Raw genomic sequence first — 16,219 nt, 5'->3', positions numbered from 1 at the left:
CAAATGTCAGAGTTTAATTATTTGGCTCAAAAAATACATAATGCTAGGGCAGCGTATGGAGGGAAAAAATGAGTTCTACAAAGATAGGTTACCAAAAATGGTAAAATTAGTAATCAAAGCAAAAATAGTTGACATTTTAATGCTTGTGAAATCCTTCACCTGAATGAAAGGCTCCAGGGTCCAACCATCGGTCAGGCTTGTGGCCAGGCAGGTGAGGGGGAGAGGGCACTGGGGGGCCTGGGACAGGAAGCTTGGGTCAGCAGAACCTGGTTCCTGCGTGGGGTGGTGTCTACTACGTCCACCCATGCCACGCTCCTTACAAACACACATCCCTTCCCGCAAAGCTACATTTCTATAAGTGAAGGATGGAAAGGTGAGGCAGCTGTGCGCTCTGGGCCTCAGTGCAGGGGACACGGCTCTCTCTCCTCCGATTGACTCTTGCAGGAAGGGGCAGGAGAGCAGTTGGAATGGGGCCTGGATTCGTCCACATGTCCCGGGAAGCAGGGCGGTCCATTCATAGTCGCTCACTTTCCTCCAGTGCCCTGCCCGGGCAGTGAGCCCTGGGTGGGCCTGGCTGGCTCGCTGTCCCTCAGTCTCCAAGTCGTGAGACCCTCATCTCTTCATTCCGCTGGCTAAGATTTGGGGGAAGGCCTGGAAGGGGTGGCCCCCTCGGCTCAGGCCTCACTCACGTGCTGCAGCCTGGTTTCCTAAGCACTGCGAAGCGAAGCTCACAACACGTGTAGCTTGGGTCCACTTAGCCGTTGTATTTTGGGCGGAGGCCTCCTTCCTGGGTAGCTGCCCAGACATGGCTGGGTCAAGCTGGACCCCGTAATGCTGTGGCCATGGCCATAAGAGCCTCTTAATGCCATCAGAGCCGCTGAAGCACATGTAGGTCCCCGATCACAGCGGGTCCCTGCAGCACGGCAGTGTCTCTCCTCATCACCGAAGTGCTAAGGCTGGGGATGAGAGAGGGACACCGCGAATCCGGAGAGCCAGCCTCCGCTGCCACACCCCTGGGAGTCTGTCTCAGCAAACCACATGTTTCCTGCACCGACCCAGGTAACAGTCCTGCTCGCAGATGACCACGCCATCCGCTAGGCCTTCCTCAGCTTAGAAGCCACACCACAAGCACTCATTTGGGCAGGGACTACGATTAAGATGAATAAAGTGTTTTGAACAGGAGGTGAGGGATAGAATGGTCCGGGGTAAGGCGCGCTCTCACCACAGGCCCAGGACGGCCTTTGCCCCAATCCTACAAAGTCTCAGGTGGTTAATAAATAAGAAGCCGGACCCAGTCGGATGAATGCCCACTTGACCTCTTGCACGATTATCGTGACCTCCCTCGGGCCTCTGCAGGACCACGTTCCACACAGACTTCATCAAATTATAAGCCGCTTTATCAGCGGACGGTTGGAAATTCTTGAGGCCTCTTAAAACGCTGAGGTTTGGTGAAGAGACTCCAGAAGGGCAGAGATGTCTGAATGACTAATTATCAGGACGGCAATTTCCAGGCAAAATGCTGGATGTCCTCACACCTTCAAGGTAGGATGACAGCTGAGAAGGATCCCCCTTTGACGGCAGCAGCTGAAATGCAAAGAGTTAAAAAAGAAAAAGGCTCAAAGGTCAGGAAATTGGACACTTGATTTCAACAGCAGCCTTCCCTCTGCCCACACATTCCCACTAACCAGCCAGTGACAGGCTGAAAGCCTTGCCAGATGCCACTTGAAAGAGAGTGGTTTGCTCTGTGCTCACTAGAACTGCAAGTCTGCAAATCGAAAGCCTTTGATAAATATTTGACCATGCAACTCGGGCTTCGCTCTCCCTCCCTCCCAGCCTGTGTAAATGGACTTCCTGGGGTAGAAGGGGAGCATTCCCACCCTGGCCTCCACGTGGGCTGGCTGCATCCGTGGCCAGAACGCCTCCGCCCTCTATTCCATGAGATTGTAGAGGACTGGGAGGTATTTGTCAGCGCACACACACACACACACACACACACACAACTGGTAGGTTGAGCACTTACCATGTGCCTAGCTCTGTGCTGGGAACTTGCTGTAAATTGGCCACCCGTCAACAGCTTTTTGCTGAAGGCCTGTTATGCCTGGTGCTATTCTAAGTGCGGCGGAGACAGTGATAAATACAGCTCTGCCATCGAGGGGCTTAGGTTGGAAGCGAGGGAGAAGTCACCGGTCATAAAATAAACAGACTAGATGATATTTAGTACAGACGAGGGCAATGAAGGAAACAATCCAGGGACCTATGAAAGAAATGACAATGTGTGGAGAATAATAGCGGTGACAGGTGGCAGGGAGCTGCTGAGCTTTGAGCTGACACCGAATGTGAGGAGGCAGTCACTTAGAGATCTGCCGGACGAGTCTTTCAAGCAGGAGGTCAGGTAAGTAGAGGTGCTAAGACAGGTGTGGTTGGAGCCTCAGAACTGACCATGAGGGGGACAGAGATGGTGTTTGAAAGGAAGGCTCTCCCAAGGGGTAACGTGTTTGGGTTTGATTCTTCCCTCACTTTGGGTCCCCACAACCACAAGGCTTCACGGCGAATGTGAATATTTACGTCCCATTTTATGGCTGAAGGAGGTGGGTGGACAGAGATGGGAAGTGAATCACTAAAGGCCACTGAGCTCACAGAGCAGAGCCAGACTGCAAACCCAGGTCTACCTGTCACAAAATCCGTGTTCTTGCCACTGTGTTGTACTCAAAAGCCCTAAGATGACGTTTACTCCTGATCAGACGAACATAGCACATGTTAGCCCCGTCGTGAGGTGAGAGTGGCAGGAGCCTGGGTAAAACTGGAGTCACTGGTGTCTGGTGGGATTAAGTCAGCGAGTCAGCAAGGAGGACGGAAGTCCTTTGTTCAGTGCAAATATGGGAGGCGCAGTCATGTGCTAGTGGGTGTTTAACAACCAGTTCCTGGAGACGAAGCCCCGATTTTAGCGTTTGCCAATTTCTATGGTGTAAACAATCCCGTGGTGACCAGTCTCAGGTTACCAAGGTGATGCCAGTGACTACGGCACAGGGAAGAGGTGTGCATAACTTCCAGGAGCCGATCGGTGCAGGCTCCAGCTTACCACTGGGACAGGAGGTGCCCCTGTCGGAGGCTGCCTCGTGTAGAGGCCAAGAGCATAGATTCTAAAGCCAGACAGACTGGGTTCAAATCACAGCGTTGGTGTTTAACAGCTGTGTGATCTTCAACAAGTAACACAACGCCTCTGTGCTTCAGCTCATCCCCCCGTAAGATAAGAACAACAGGACCTACCTCAGGATTGTTAGGAGAATTAAGTAAGTTTCTATTTATAAAGTGTTTAGAAAACACCTACAATGTAGTAAGTGATACTTAAATGTTTTCCAAATAAAATATAGAAGAAAGAGTTGCACAGTGGTCTGAGTTCAGATTATGATACCCAAGGGTCAATTCACAAACAGGTGCTGTCACGCAGGGGACCCTGCTCGCTGCGCCATTTGTCATGCAGGGTCTCAGCTCCCACTCCCCGCCCAAGAACGCAGGACACGGTAAGGCCAAAAAGGAACACCCACGGAGCCATAGGTAGGGAAGTCAAACCAATATATTCTCGCTGGCGGCTGGGCTGGAGACACAGGAAGCAGGATCTACATAATCTGCCTAACAGCAGTCCGCGCTTGCCAGCCACCATCTTCTTGCTAGCCCCCATTCCATTCCTGCTAGCGTAGCCACAGCCGTTATATTAGTGGCCAATGGCCTACGGGTTACAGCTGACGGCCAACTAGCCACAGCTGCTGGCATCTGATCACAGTTGATGGCCATTTACTACCCGAGCCAGCACCTTTCTATGTGAGGCCGAGAGCCTGGAAACTGCTTTTTTGGGGTTTTGTCCCCACAGGTGCTTATGTTATAACGACAACAGTATGTCAGACAATAGTAATTGTGAAAGGAAACCCTTTGGGGTTTTTGTTTTTTGCTTTCAAAATACCTTGTTGGCATTTAGAAATGTTTAATGCTTTAAGATAGTCACCTATAGCTTTCAAAGGGTCAGGATCATTTCACCTCAGGGCCTTTGCACATGCTGTTTCCCTCTGCTCTTCCCACACACATCTCATGGCTCTTCCACTGTGCTCTTTCACGTCACTTTCCCAGTGAGGATACCTCGGACGACCCAATGTTAAATTGCATACCTTCTCAGATTCCATATTCCCTTCTCTTTTTTTCCCATAGAAGTTGTTACCTTTTAATCTATTACTTGTTAATTTTGTTTTCTGTCATTCCCTACTAGGATGTGAATGCCAGGAGAATAGAGTTTTGACTGTTTTGTTCACTGCTGTATCTCTAGTGCCTAAAACGCACCAAATGCACAGCAGTTGCTTAATAAGTATTTGTGACCTGAATAGAAGAATATGTCTCTTTGAAATCAGCTGAATCTCTCAGAGTTATTAACTTCATAACAACTATGCCAAATTGCCCTGAAGCTTCAGCTGTAACTTTTAGCAGTCTGGCTTTTAACTCAACTATCAGGTGGTTCAATAAGACTCATCAGTAAGATTGCCATCATCTGATGTACCCGTTGCTTCAACCCAGATGCCTCTCCCTCTGTGTGTAGTTCCTTCTTTGGTGTTGATCTTACAGACTTTTTTCATGTTTATCCGTCCAGCTGGACCAGGATGTGAATTACTGAATACCAGGCACTGAGCAAATGGATTTTCTTTAATCCGTCAAGGTAGATATTAAAAGCCTGGTTTTCCATGCAAAGACTCTAAATCCACGCCGGATGGCACAGCTAGAAATGGCTGATCCAGGAATTTGCCTGGATCTGCCAAACTCTGACCCTGTGTTTCCTTTGCTGTGGCCTCCGAGTACGAATTCTAGCTTACTCATTTGCTTATTGGTTTCACTTTCTTTTCTTCCACAATAAAGTTGAGTTGATAAAGTCCATGTGGATTTCCTCCCAGAAATAACGTGTTTTAAGCATGTATATCAATACTTGAGATAAATGTTACATTCTGCTTTTCTCCCACTTTTCATAGACTTCCAGGTCTTTTTAAGTTTATCTATTTCTCTTGATAATTAGTTTATCTCTCTCTACCTGCCATTCATCTAGTATTAATATGCAGAAAGCATTGTTCTAGGAACTAGGTGAGCAGCAAAGTTCTCACAGCATTTTTGTCTAAAGGGAGATGAAATTGCCCCGAACATTCAGTCGTTCAACAAAGTTTTATTGAATGCCAGCCGTGAGCCAGACGTTGTGTTAAATACAAGAGACACAAAAACATGATCCTCGTCCTCAGGAGAGTGTCCTATATAGCAGACGTGTGTGTAAAGAATTTAATAGCATATTGTAAGAAATTCCTCAGATTCTCCAACTCAGCAAATTAGTAACAAGTGGTAATTACTTACCACTGAGGTAACAACTTTTCTGCAACAGAGTCCTCAGACAATCAGAGCCCCTGCTTCTGAGACACCAGGAACACACACACACACACACACACACACATTTGAGCAGCAATAGATCAGGTCAGGATTCCATTTAATCTATCAAATGAATGATGTGCACATTTCATTTCTTTGTACATACTCCTCCTAACACATTCTTGAGACACTTATAGTGTCTGTAAACACTATGGTTATTATTATACCATCAGACATATGTAAGCTATGAGGAACTCTTTCTTTCAGTAACAAGCATGATTAATTTATAATCCTATTAACTCATTCATGACTTCTAGGAAAGTCAGGCTCATAGTCTCTATGGTACATTTCAGAATGCTTTTGTGAGATTATCGTAACATCACGCAATAGCTATATTTAAAATCCATGACCTGACTGGAAAGTGTACCTGACTGCTCAGGGTTTTAGAGAACTCTCCTCCTGAGGTCTCTGTTCTGAGCACATTGGGGTACCAACTGGCACCATTAGCTAATGAGCTATAGATTGCCAGCTCTGCATTGTGTGGGAAGCTGACCACATGACCTCAAATACTCCAAACAGTTCAGGAGTTCCTAAAATATGGCTGAGTGGTCATTTTCTCCCTTACCCTCTCCCCAGAATGTCCAGGGGCCACTGTCATCAGCACCACCAGGCGTGGCGGCATACGGCCCTGAGACACTCCCTCTGCAGACCTTTAATCACAAAAACCATCTCTTTTGTCCTTGACAAGCCAACAGGGCTTTGTTTAGTTTTGTTTTGTTTTTGTTTTGTTTTGTTTGGAAGAGTTACCTAGAAACTAAAGTAAATTAAAAAGTGATCAAAATTGCCATGGGTGACAAATTACATATGAAGGAGGAAACACTATACCATAACAGGGTTATCATGGGGCTGAAATGATGCTTCATGAGGATTTCGTGGCCTGAAATAGTCCTACCACATTCAGCGCTGGTAGAACCTTCAGAAAATTTCAAGTCCAAGTTCTAGGTACGGAGGATTTTATAATCCCATTGGTCCCCTGGGAAATGACCTTGCCCTGTGCCCTTCACCCCCCCCACCCCGCCCGCCGGGGACTTGGGCCTCCTCTCTCTGTCTCAGGTTTTTATAACCTACTCTTTCCCATCATCCCATCCCCTCTAATCTGACTGGTGTGTTCAACTCCCCGATGGCTCATCACACAGGAAGAAGTTTCGTCTTTCCTTCAGTGCTGTAATTATAGTCTTACAGTTCATGATGGTTCAAGACACTTTAGAATAACATCCACACGTGTATTTGTCCCATCATGAGAAAGGGATGAGCGTTTCCTCAAAGGAAGATTTCTGAAAGTGCTGGCTCAACACTGGTTTTATTTAAAATAAACATATGAAAGAGTTTAATAATGATCTAGTTACAAGTTTTTACTTAAGACATGAATGACATGAAAGTGAGATAATAGAAAGAGTAAATTCAAGTTTTTAATAATGAATAATTTAGTCATCTTTTCATGACATTAGAAATAAATGGGAAATGGAGGGGAAAGTTACGTACTGTCCTAAAAAAATCAACCATTTGTTAACCTTTCTTCCCTTCTCCTTAAATGCAGAATCTAAGGAGCTGGCAAAGCAAGTTAAAGACACAACAGACAAACACTGTACGATTCCACTTATATGAGGGACCTAAAATACACAAATTCATAGGGACATGAAGTAAAAGGGTGGGTGCCAGGGGCTGGGGGAGGGGAATGGGGAGTTAGCGTGTAATGCGGAAGTTTTAGATTGGGATGATGAAAAGTTCTGGAGATGGATGGTGGTGATGACCACACAACAATACACTTAAAAATGGTTAAAATGGTAAATTTTGTGTTAGGTATATTTGAACACAATTTTTAAAACGTGAGTGAGGGCGGCCAGATGGCTCAGTTGGTTAGAGCGTGCGCTCTCAACAACAAGGTTTCCAGCTCAATTCCCACGTGGGATTGTGGGCTGCGCCCCCTGCAACTAAAGACTGAGAATGGCGACTGGACTTGGAGCTGAGCTGCGCCCTCCACAACTAGATTGAAGGACAACGACTTGGAGCTGATGGGCCCTGGAGAAACACGCTATTCCCCAATATTCCCCAATGAAAATTAAAAAAAACAAAAAACAAAAAACGCGAGTGAGAACATCGAATGCTCAGAACTCACAAGTGTCCTCCTCAAATGAACCCTCTATTTTCGTCCTTTATGTCACATCAATGTAGCAGACGAATAAGAGGTGCCAGCTGCGCCAGCTGCTGTGCTGGGCGAGGGAGGGGGACGCAGGTTGCCAGGCCTGTAATGCTAAACCAAGTGTGTGAGCGTGTGACATTCGACCTCACAATTTGCCTTTAAAACTTTCTGTCTAGGAAACAACTTGAGAAAGTCCTGAACATGTGCGTGTGTGGCTCTTCTTGAATCGCATGGAGTGTGAGGTGCCCGGGATCCCTGGCTACACTCAAGGCCAGACCCCCACCAGAGCGCCTGGCCTGTGAGTGGGCGCCTGGCTGCGCCCTGACTGCGGGCAGCAGAGGGAGGCCTGCATCCCACACCACACAGACAGCACTGCCCCGACGCCAAATGCTGTCTGTTTACAAATGTGTGGTTCACAAAAGGTCCTTTTTCCTTAGCTTTCGTTTTTCTCCTATCCCACAACATTCATCTTAAAGTAAGGAGTATTTGGCAACTTGATTCCTTAAGAAAGTCTGACTCCCTAAAGAGGAGAATATTGTATTTAATTTCACTTCAAATCTCTTTGAGGGGACAAAAAAGAAAGTTGGTGTATTTTCATTACGGGGTTACATTTGAATTGTCTAAAGACCTGTTACATAATAAATGGTTATGGTCAATACATTTGCTTGTGGAGTGCTGATTGTGTCTGTGGGAACCAACCAGTATCAGGGAAATCCACTCACATTTGAAAATTCACCATTTTGTACACAGAGTGCTTTGAATTTTACTGACCAGACAAAACCTCCCCCTTTTTAAAATGAAGTAGTAATTGAAATCAGAATGTTATCACCTTGGAAAAAAAGAGTTCTTTCCAAATTCTCTGAGGCAGACACAATGTTAATATTCTTGGAAGGAGCACTTTATAAGTGAACATGTGTGTATGTGTGTGTGTGTGTGCAGGCGTGTGTGTACATGTGTGTATGTATGTGAGAGCATGCATTCGTGTGTGTGTGCGTGTGTGTGTGTGTGCGTGTGTGCATGTGTGCACATGCAGTTGTGTGTATACATGTGTATGTGAGTGTGTGCATGTGTGTGTGTGTGTGTGTGTGTGTGTGGTGGGCAGTACTGAGCGTTTCCTGAACACTCAGGAAATGCAGGGCCTGACAGGTGACCCACAGTACCTTCTGTGCCCTCTACGCAGGCTGTGCCGTTGTCCAGAGATAAAACTTTTTTTCACCTGGAGGCCTTAAGATCCCATAAATTACAATATCGTGACAGGCTGCTCATCCCAGTTCTCCTGGAATTTCTGTTTCTCAGGCAAGAATCCTCTCCCTGCCTCTTCTGTTTATGGCATTGGGCAGTTATTCGCTCCCTCAGGGAAGGTGCTGGTTGGTCTTTTGGGGAGGATGTGACCTGCCAGTAATAGGATTAGAAGCCACGGTGAACCACAGCCAATGCACACAGCATTTCCTGGGGGGCCTACTTCCCCGTGGTAGCCAAGGCCTAGATGTCTTTGCTCCTCCCTTCCCCTGGCCATTCAGCACCTGGGGGTGGCATAGGGCAGGCCACCTGGGAGGTCAGGCACTTCAGGGTCACCACAGTCTTCCTATGAGGACTCCTTCCTGGAGGCGCTGGGGTGCCGCTTGGCAAAGCCCAGAGCACAGCTCAGAGGGCTCTGCCTCCAACCCCTGCAGAGCAGACAGAAGCTTCTGCACCAGGACGATGACCTCAGGCTCGGTTTCTCCAGACTTTGGAATAGCTGAGCTGGAATAAATACTTGGGAAAACAGATACTTCTTTAAACGGTTTCCAAGTAAGCTGAACTGACATTTAAGTACTTGTAAAAGGGCTTTCATCCACCCCCTTCCTTTTTCCAAAGCAGTGGAAAACATTCCTTAAATGAAATCTCAGGTGGAAGCCCAATTGTGTAAAGTCTGTCTCCCGTGGCTCTTATGCTCCCACGGTGACTCCTAAGGGCCTCCTGGGAATCACAAGGCTCTGTCGGAGAAACACGGATGCTGGGAAATAAATTCCCAGGAACTGTCCCACTCCAGCCGCTGCCCTTGTCCCCAAGCCATCCTGATGTGGACTCAGAATCCACCAGAGGTTTTGGCCCTGTCTGGGGGGAGGCAGGCAGGTGTCACAATCCCGCTGGGAATTTGAAGCTAATTCTGGACCTCGTGCCAGGAAAATGCACACACACATACAATTCTCCATGTAAATGTAGATGCTCCACGGACCCTTTGAAATCCATCTCTACTGTTCTCTGGTCCCTGCAAACAGTTCTCTTTTAATGGAACAATTTTCATCTTAGATTGTAGGTGAGACACATCCGAAATCATTCCTTTGCTTTTGAGTAACCATGATGAGTCAGTCAGGTTCTTTTCTAAATGCTGGGGAATCAACAGTGGCCCAGACCGATAAGCTCTCTGCCACTGCAGAGCTTACGTTTCAGAGGGGAAAAGATGAAGGACAAATCGTCAAATAAATCAGATGGTAATTTCGGATTCTGATACATGAGTGGGAAGGCTAAGCCGGTGGTGCTGATGAAAATGTGTCTCAGGCAGAGGCAGGCTAGAGCTCTCGCAGGAGATGGCGTTGGAGTTGAGCCCTCAAGGGTGAGAACACCCCAGGGAGAGCTGGGGGACAGGCCTAGCAGGCAGTGGAGACAGCAAGTGTGGATACAGGTGAGAAAGAGCTTGTGAAGGACAAGGAGAAGCTGTGAGCCAGGAGAGAGCTAGAAGACACAGCTGGAGGGGGCTGCCGTCTATTCCTGGTTTAATGGGCTGTGTCTGGGACTCAGGGGGCAGGACCCGGACACAGGCTCCCATGTACCCCACATGCTCCCACCCACCCTGCAGAACTTGCCCCTGCCGCCTTACTATGCTTCGCTCCTCTCAGAAGACACCTCCCTTCTGCCTGGACAGGGGCTCATTCTGATCTCTCTTCTCTCCGTGGGGTAGGGGCAGCAGCATCTTCTCTGTGCATTTCCCACAGTGCCGCACACAGGGATTGGCAATTATTAGCTCCCATAGGATTTGTTGAAAGAACGCAGCTGGCGTTCAGGTGGCCCAGGCCTTCGGCTGTGTTAGTGTTGGGATGATTTCTGACCAGCCTAAGGTCAGCCCCAGATGAATACAAAGCAATTCTGAATACGGAGCTGTGTCTTCTGTGGGGGCCACCTGAAGGGCTCGCAGTTTAGTAGGTGATTTATTTACAGTTGTAGTGTACAAATGTTTTAAACATGTACTTGTGCCAGGTGGTGAATTTTATAAACCAAATTTATTAACTATGTAAACAATTAAATGTGAAAGTAAATAAATGTCTAGTGCTGTTTGTGGCAGAGACTCCCCACAGTGAGACATGAAATGTGGCCAGCACATCACACACACACACACACACACACACACACACCATGTTGCTATTGGAATGAGAGCCCTGGTCTGTCGAGTCCTGCGCAACAAGGGCAGTGAGGAGGCGAGAAGGGGTGGTTTGGGTTAAGTTTTTAAGCAAGAAACAACCAGAGACTTAATGCAATTAAATCTCTCTGAAGGCCAGGGGTCTCTCAGTCTCAGAGGACTGGAGCCCACAATAAAGCTGGCTGGAGGTTTTTATTGATAGGTCTACAACTACAAGAAAGCAACATTGTTTCTTACACGGTCTGTGAGGCTCAGACTTCCTAACAGAAAAATGTTTATTCCAAATACCCTTTGTCTGTTAACAGCGGAAGCACAAGGTCCCAGGATGTTTTTACCTAAAGTATGTACCTTTTCAGGATCAAGTGTTTCACGTTGTAATCACTCTGTTGAGAGAAGTGGAACCAGGTGCAAGGGGAAAGCCAGAGCCAGCAACAGACTTTCCCAAGCAGGGGGAAGGGGAGGCAAGGCCCCTTCCCATACCTATCCGAGGCAGCTCGTTTGGGGTCCCCACTCGGTTCCGCCTGGCTTAGGTTGTATCTCCCGTGAGATATCTTACCCGTCTTTGGCTGCAAACCATCTTTTGGGGGCCAGACAAAGAGACATAAGGTGTAAACAAATGATGGAACAGAGTCCCAGAAAGGCACAATCTCACAGACTCTTCTTTCCTTAAGGAAAGACATGAAGGGACATTTGGCTAGGCTGTTGTGCGACAACACTGGTCAGATGGCACCAAGTGACATCAAACAGCTCAGTAAGCCCTTGTTCCAGAGATCACACCTGGTTAACTCGGGCTTTGCACCTCTCCATTCAGAGGGTGGGCGTCTGCTTAGCTGCTTTGATCTCCCATTGCTCTTCAGGCTGCTACTGGTCTTCTGAAGGGACAGCTCTGTATTGGTTTCCTACCTTCTTTTCCTCAAGAACTTCCAGAAAGAAACAAAAGGGATTCTGAAACGCTGAGCCAAGCAGCTCCCGGAAAGAGGTGTGCCCAGAATCACAGACAAGGTGCACAGGCTGCGTCTGGGCCTGCCTGCTGCTGCCAGGATGCCATGGGCCACTGGGGCTGGATCCAAGACCTTTTCTAAAGTGTCTGTCTGAGGACAAAGGTGAGTCACAGGTGGGGAACCCGAGTTAGACAAAGAGGGCAGGGAGGATGGCTGGGCACTCCCGTCCCCTTTTACTGGCCGGGGCGGGGTCTGGGAAGAGCTCACTGGACAAGACTCCACACAGGTCTGGGGGCACACCCTGAAGATCCTTAACTTCACCGTCACCCGCAGGGATGAGGGACACAGGGTATGGAGAAGCACGTGACTGGCTGGTGGGCCGACTTCCAGGTGCTAGAAAACCTGGTGGCTTGGGAGCCCTATGAGGTGGTCTTCTGGTCGGAAATCCCAGGAATGTCAAAGCACTCTGTCAATCACCCCTCTTTTCTGCACCTCCAAAGGAGGTAGACACACACACAAAGATGGGAGGGAGAAGGGAGGCCCATTTCAGATTTATCTAACACCCACCCTCACCCCAGAGGCTAGAAGATGATTCTAGAAAGGTTACAATGTATTCGTTATCCACTACAGGCCAAACAAGGTCCACATGGCTCTTGTTCAAAAGGTAGGGGCTATTGACTTCCATTTAATGATGAAGACAGATGATGAAGACATTTAGGCTCTTCTTGCCTCAGGCCCCGGAACTATGAAGGAATTGTACTTGCCCAGAATTATCCCCTCTCAGCATCACTATGATACCTCCAGGGTTGGAAAAGAATATCGGTCTACAAAAGTGGAGCGACTAGGGACCATTTCAGGATTCTAAAGCCTAGGGAAACAGCTCAGTCCCTTCAAGCACAGTTTCTCTCACACTTCTACCCCCTTACCCTCCAGGAAAACTCCATTAGGACTGCTCACAATGGAAATCACACTGAAGTAAAGGTCTTTTGCCCATCAAATTCACAAGGACCGGCATCCATAGTCCAGAGAGGGTGTGTGTTAAGGAAACATGTTCCCATATACTGCTATGGTAATGTACATTGATATAAACTTTCTAGAGGGAAATGTAGCCAAATGCATCAGATGCTTTAAAAATATTATGCTATTCGGCCCCAAAATTCCACTTCTAGGACCTTGTCTTAAGGAAATTACCATATGTGTACACAAGGATTAATTGCAAAGATACTTAAGTTCAATGTTGTTTGGAAACAACATAAATAAACATACACTAGATGATTAGTTGAATAAATATAAGACCTTCATATGTTAAAGGGGAATGTCTCTTGCTTAGCCTCTAGTTTTGTGGGCTTTTCCTCGATTTACCTGGCTTCTTTCCCAGCCTTCCTTCTCCCCAGAGTTAGTGGTTGGTGAGTTCTAGGCATTGGGAGGTGATCCAAGGCCACGTGCTTGGAGAAGTTGCCCTTCCTTCATCCCTCTCCATCAGGGCCCGTGGGAGGCCAGGACCTGGTGAGTTGTCGGCTTTAAGTTTTCCCTGAAGTGGGTTCTTGCAAGGTCTGAACTTCTTGTAGGAGTTGGCAAGCCCAATTTGTCTCATCATGAGTCACGGCCTCCAATTGGGCCTTAATCAGGAATAAGGGTGATATTTTGGTTCTCCACCTGCTGTCTTCTCTCTCCACTGATTTGGGTGAAAAAGGTCGGTGCTACTTATTGGTCTTTTCAAAGACCCTCAAAAACATGGAACAGAATACTACGGGTGCCTTCAAAACGAGTATATAAGAAATACTTCACAATTAAAACGGTCCCATTTTCAAGCCAAAACAGCAGGTTACAAAACAATTTGTAAGACGTAGGTGGGAAAACTGAGGGAATACCAATCGATATATTGGGGTATTTTTTTCCTTACGTTTTCTGCATTCTCTAAATATTTTTACACGAATCTGTTTCGTTTTAAAAAATAAGAAACTCTCTAACAAATGACTCTGCTCAAGCATGGCCGGCCTGAAGCTTGAGGCAGCGTGTGACCTGGGGGAGGTCGGGGTGGCCCTCCCCATCGATGATCCCAGGGTTAGGATCATGACATCTTCACCGCTCGTGACATCTCATGGGACCCCCCCACCCCCCAGAGCCCGTGTGCGCCACCTCCTACACAGCCAGAGGCAAGTGTGCTCGGTGAGTAAAGGTCGTGTCGGTCGTTGTGCGTGGGTTCCACAGCCGTCTGCACCCGCGGAGTCCCGCCACCTGATGGCCCCGCGCCCCCGGGCTGTCGGGCGCCCACTGCCTGGGTGTCAGCCCCCCGGAGCGCAAGCGGCTGCAGCGGGTTCCGGCCACTGCGACCCCTGGCACTTGGCCGGGCCCTGTCCTGAGAGCCACCGCGTCATAACCCCTCCGGTCGTAGCGAGCACCTGCTCGCCCGCCCAGGATCCCTTCGGCTACCAGGCCCCGAGGGAGCCCTTGGCTTTCCGCGCCACCGCGCTCCTTCCAGGTGGGCGGCCCGCGCCCGCCTCCAGGGGCCACGCGCCCCAGACCTCGCGGGACCCTCTCGCATGTGACCCACACGGAGAGCCGCGCGGACCCCTCCCGATGCCGACGGGGCGTGGCTCCGCGGTGAGCATGTGACCAGGGCTGGTCCAATGAGAATCAACCCAGGGACTTGCCCGCCGCGCTCCTGGCGTGGGTTTTCTCTCCCCATTGGGGTGCAAACTGTGGGAGTGAGGCCTGCTGCTGCCAATGACCGTCTCTGCCACGGTGGTGGTGGTGGCGTGGGCGGGGGACGGGGGGGGGGGAGGGGGGAGGGAGGAGGGCGGGAGGGAGGGTCAGGAGGAGAGGGGGGAGGGAGGTGGGGGAGGGGGAGGGGGGAGGGTCAGGAGGAGAGGGGGAGGGGGGAGGGTCAGGAGGAGAGGGGGAGGGGGAGGGGGAGGGTCAGGAGGGGAGGGGGGAGGGGGGAGGGTCAGGAGGAGAGGGGGAGGGGGAGGGGGAGGGGGGGAGGGTCAGGAGGAGAGGGGGGAGGGGGGAGGGGGGAGGGGTGCTGCCAGGGAGTGAAAACTACAGAACGGGGATAGCTCTTTCCGGAAACCGTAGCACTTGGAAGTTGATAGTTACTTTTTAGTAGCTTTTCGATCTTGGACAAACTTAAATTCTGTAAGCTCCTCCTTGGCTAATAACGGTAATTATCACGAAGCACTCAGGAGAGGATCAGATAAACTAAGGTACACGAAACACAAGGTAAACTGTAAAAAGCCAGTTTCATTTCAGTTCACTGTTACTATAATGTCAGTAGAAGGAAAAACTGAAAAGGACAAATTGAAAGCTGAGACCAGGAGACCAGTTTTCGTCTCTCCAGCCGCCAGCATACGGCCTGGTTCAGAGCAGGGTACACAGTAGTAATTACTCTTTATTAAATACATGAATGTGAGGCAAAGATGATTCATTCTAATAGACTAATTCTCTGAAAAGCATTTCGTGCAAGTCTGTTGTGATGTTAGTGGTTTCTGTGGGGACCAAGGAAATGTGCTCCGCTGATTAAAGAAAATCCACGGGGGGCTTAGAGTGGACTGACAGCCCCAGGCCCTAACCCTGGGGGTTCACCAGTGCGTTTAAGCCGTGCTTTCCCTGGGTTCCTCTAGTCAGTGCCTGAACATGGTGAGGGCTGGACCATTTCTTTTTTATATTTTTAACAGCTTAATTGAGGTATACGCCACAGAACTGAGGTATATACCACAGAATTCACTCATTTAAAGTACATAATTCAATGTTTTTTGGTATATTCATGAGTTGTGCAACCCTCACCACTATCTAACGCTACAACCTTTTCATCATCCCGCATAGAACCCCATACCATTAGCATTCACTCCGTTTCCTTCACACCAGTCCTAGGCAACCACTAATCTATATTACTTTTTGTTTCTATAGATTTGCCTATTCTGGACGTTTCATATAATTGGAATCACACAATTTGTGGCTTTTCTTTCACTTAGCATAATGTTTTCAAGGTTCACCACATTATAGCATGTAACGATACTTTGTTTCTTTTTACTGCTGAATAATATTCCACTGTATACATAGATCACTTTTGTTTATCCACTTATTAGCTGATGAACTGTGGGCTGTTTTCACTTTTGGGTTACTATGAATAAAGTTTCTATGGACATTCATGTACAAATTTTGGGGTGGACATATATTCACATATATTCATATAAATAATAAATTCAGTATATTCATCTTTCATGTCTCTTGGGCATATACCTAGGAGTGGAATTCCTGTGTCATGTGATAACTCTAAATCTAACTTTTTGA

The 16,219-nt window shown here is 48.2% G+C and overlaps 1 protein-coding gene across 1 annotated transcript in view; it reads right to left on the bottom strand.

Moving 5' to 3' along the window:
* Nucleotides 1-16,219, bottom strand: part of MIPEP (mitochondrial intermediate peptidase) — a 198,527-nt gene continuing 182,308 nt past the window's right edge. Inside the window, exon 19 of the mRNA XM_081045714.1 lies at nt 1-1,584. Coding sequence (XP_080901840.1) covers nt 1,538-1,584 — 47 coding nt within the window. The 3' untranslated portion in view covers nt 1-1,537. The remainder of the gene's footprint in view (nt 1,585-16,219) is intronic.

The sequence above is a fragment of the Rhinolophus hipposideros genome (assembly GCF_964194185.1).
Source record: "Rhinolophus hipposideros genome assembly, chromosome: 4".
NCBI lineage: Eukaryota > Metazoa > Chordata > Mammalia > Chiroptera > Rhinolophidae > Rhinolophus > Rhinolophus hipposideros.
Note: the sequence above shows the minus strand (reverse complement) of the source record. Positions and strands in the feature narration are given on the sequence as shown.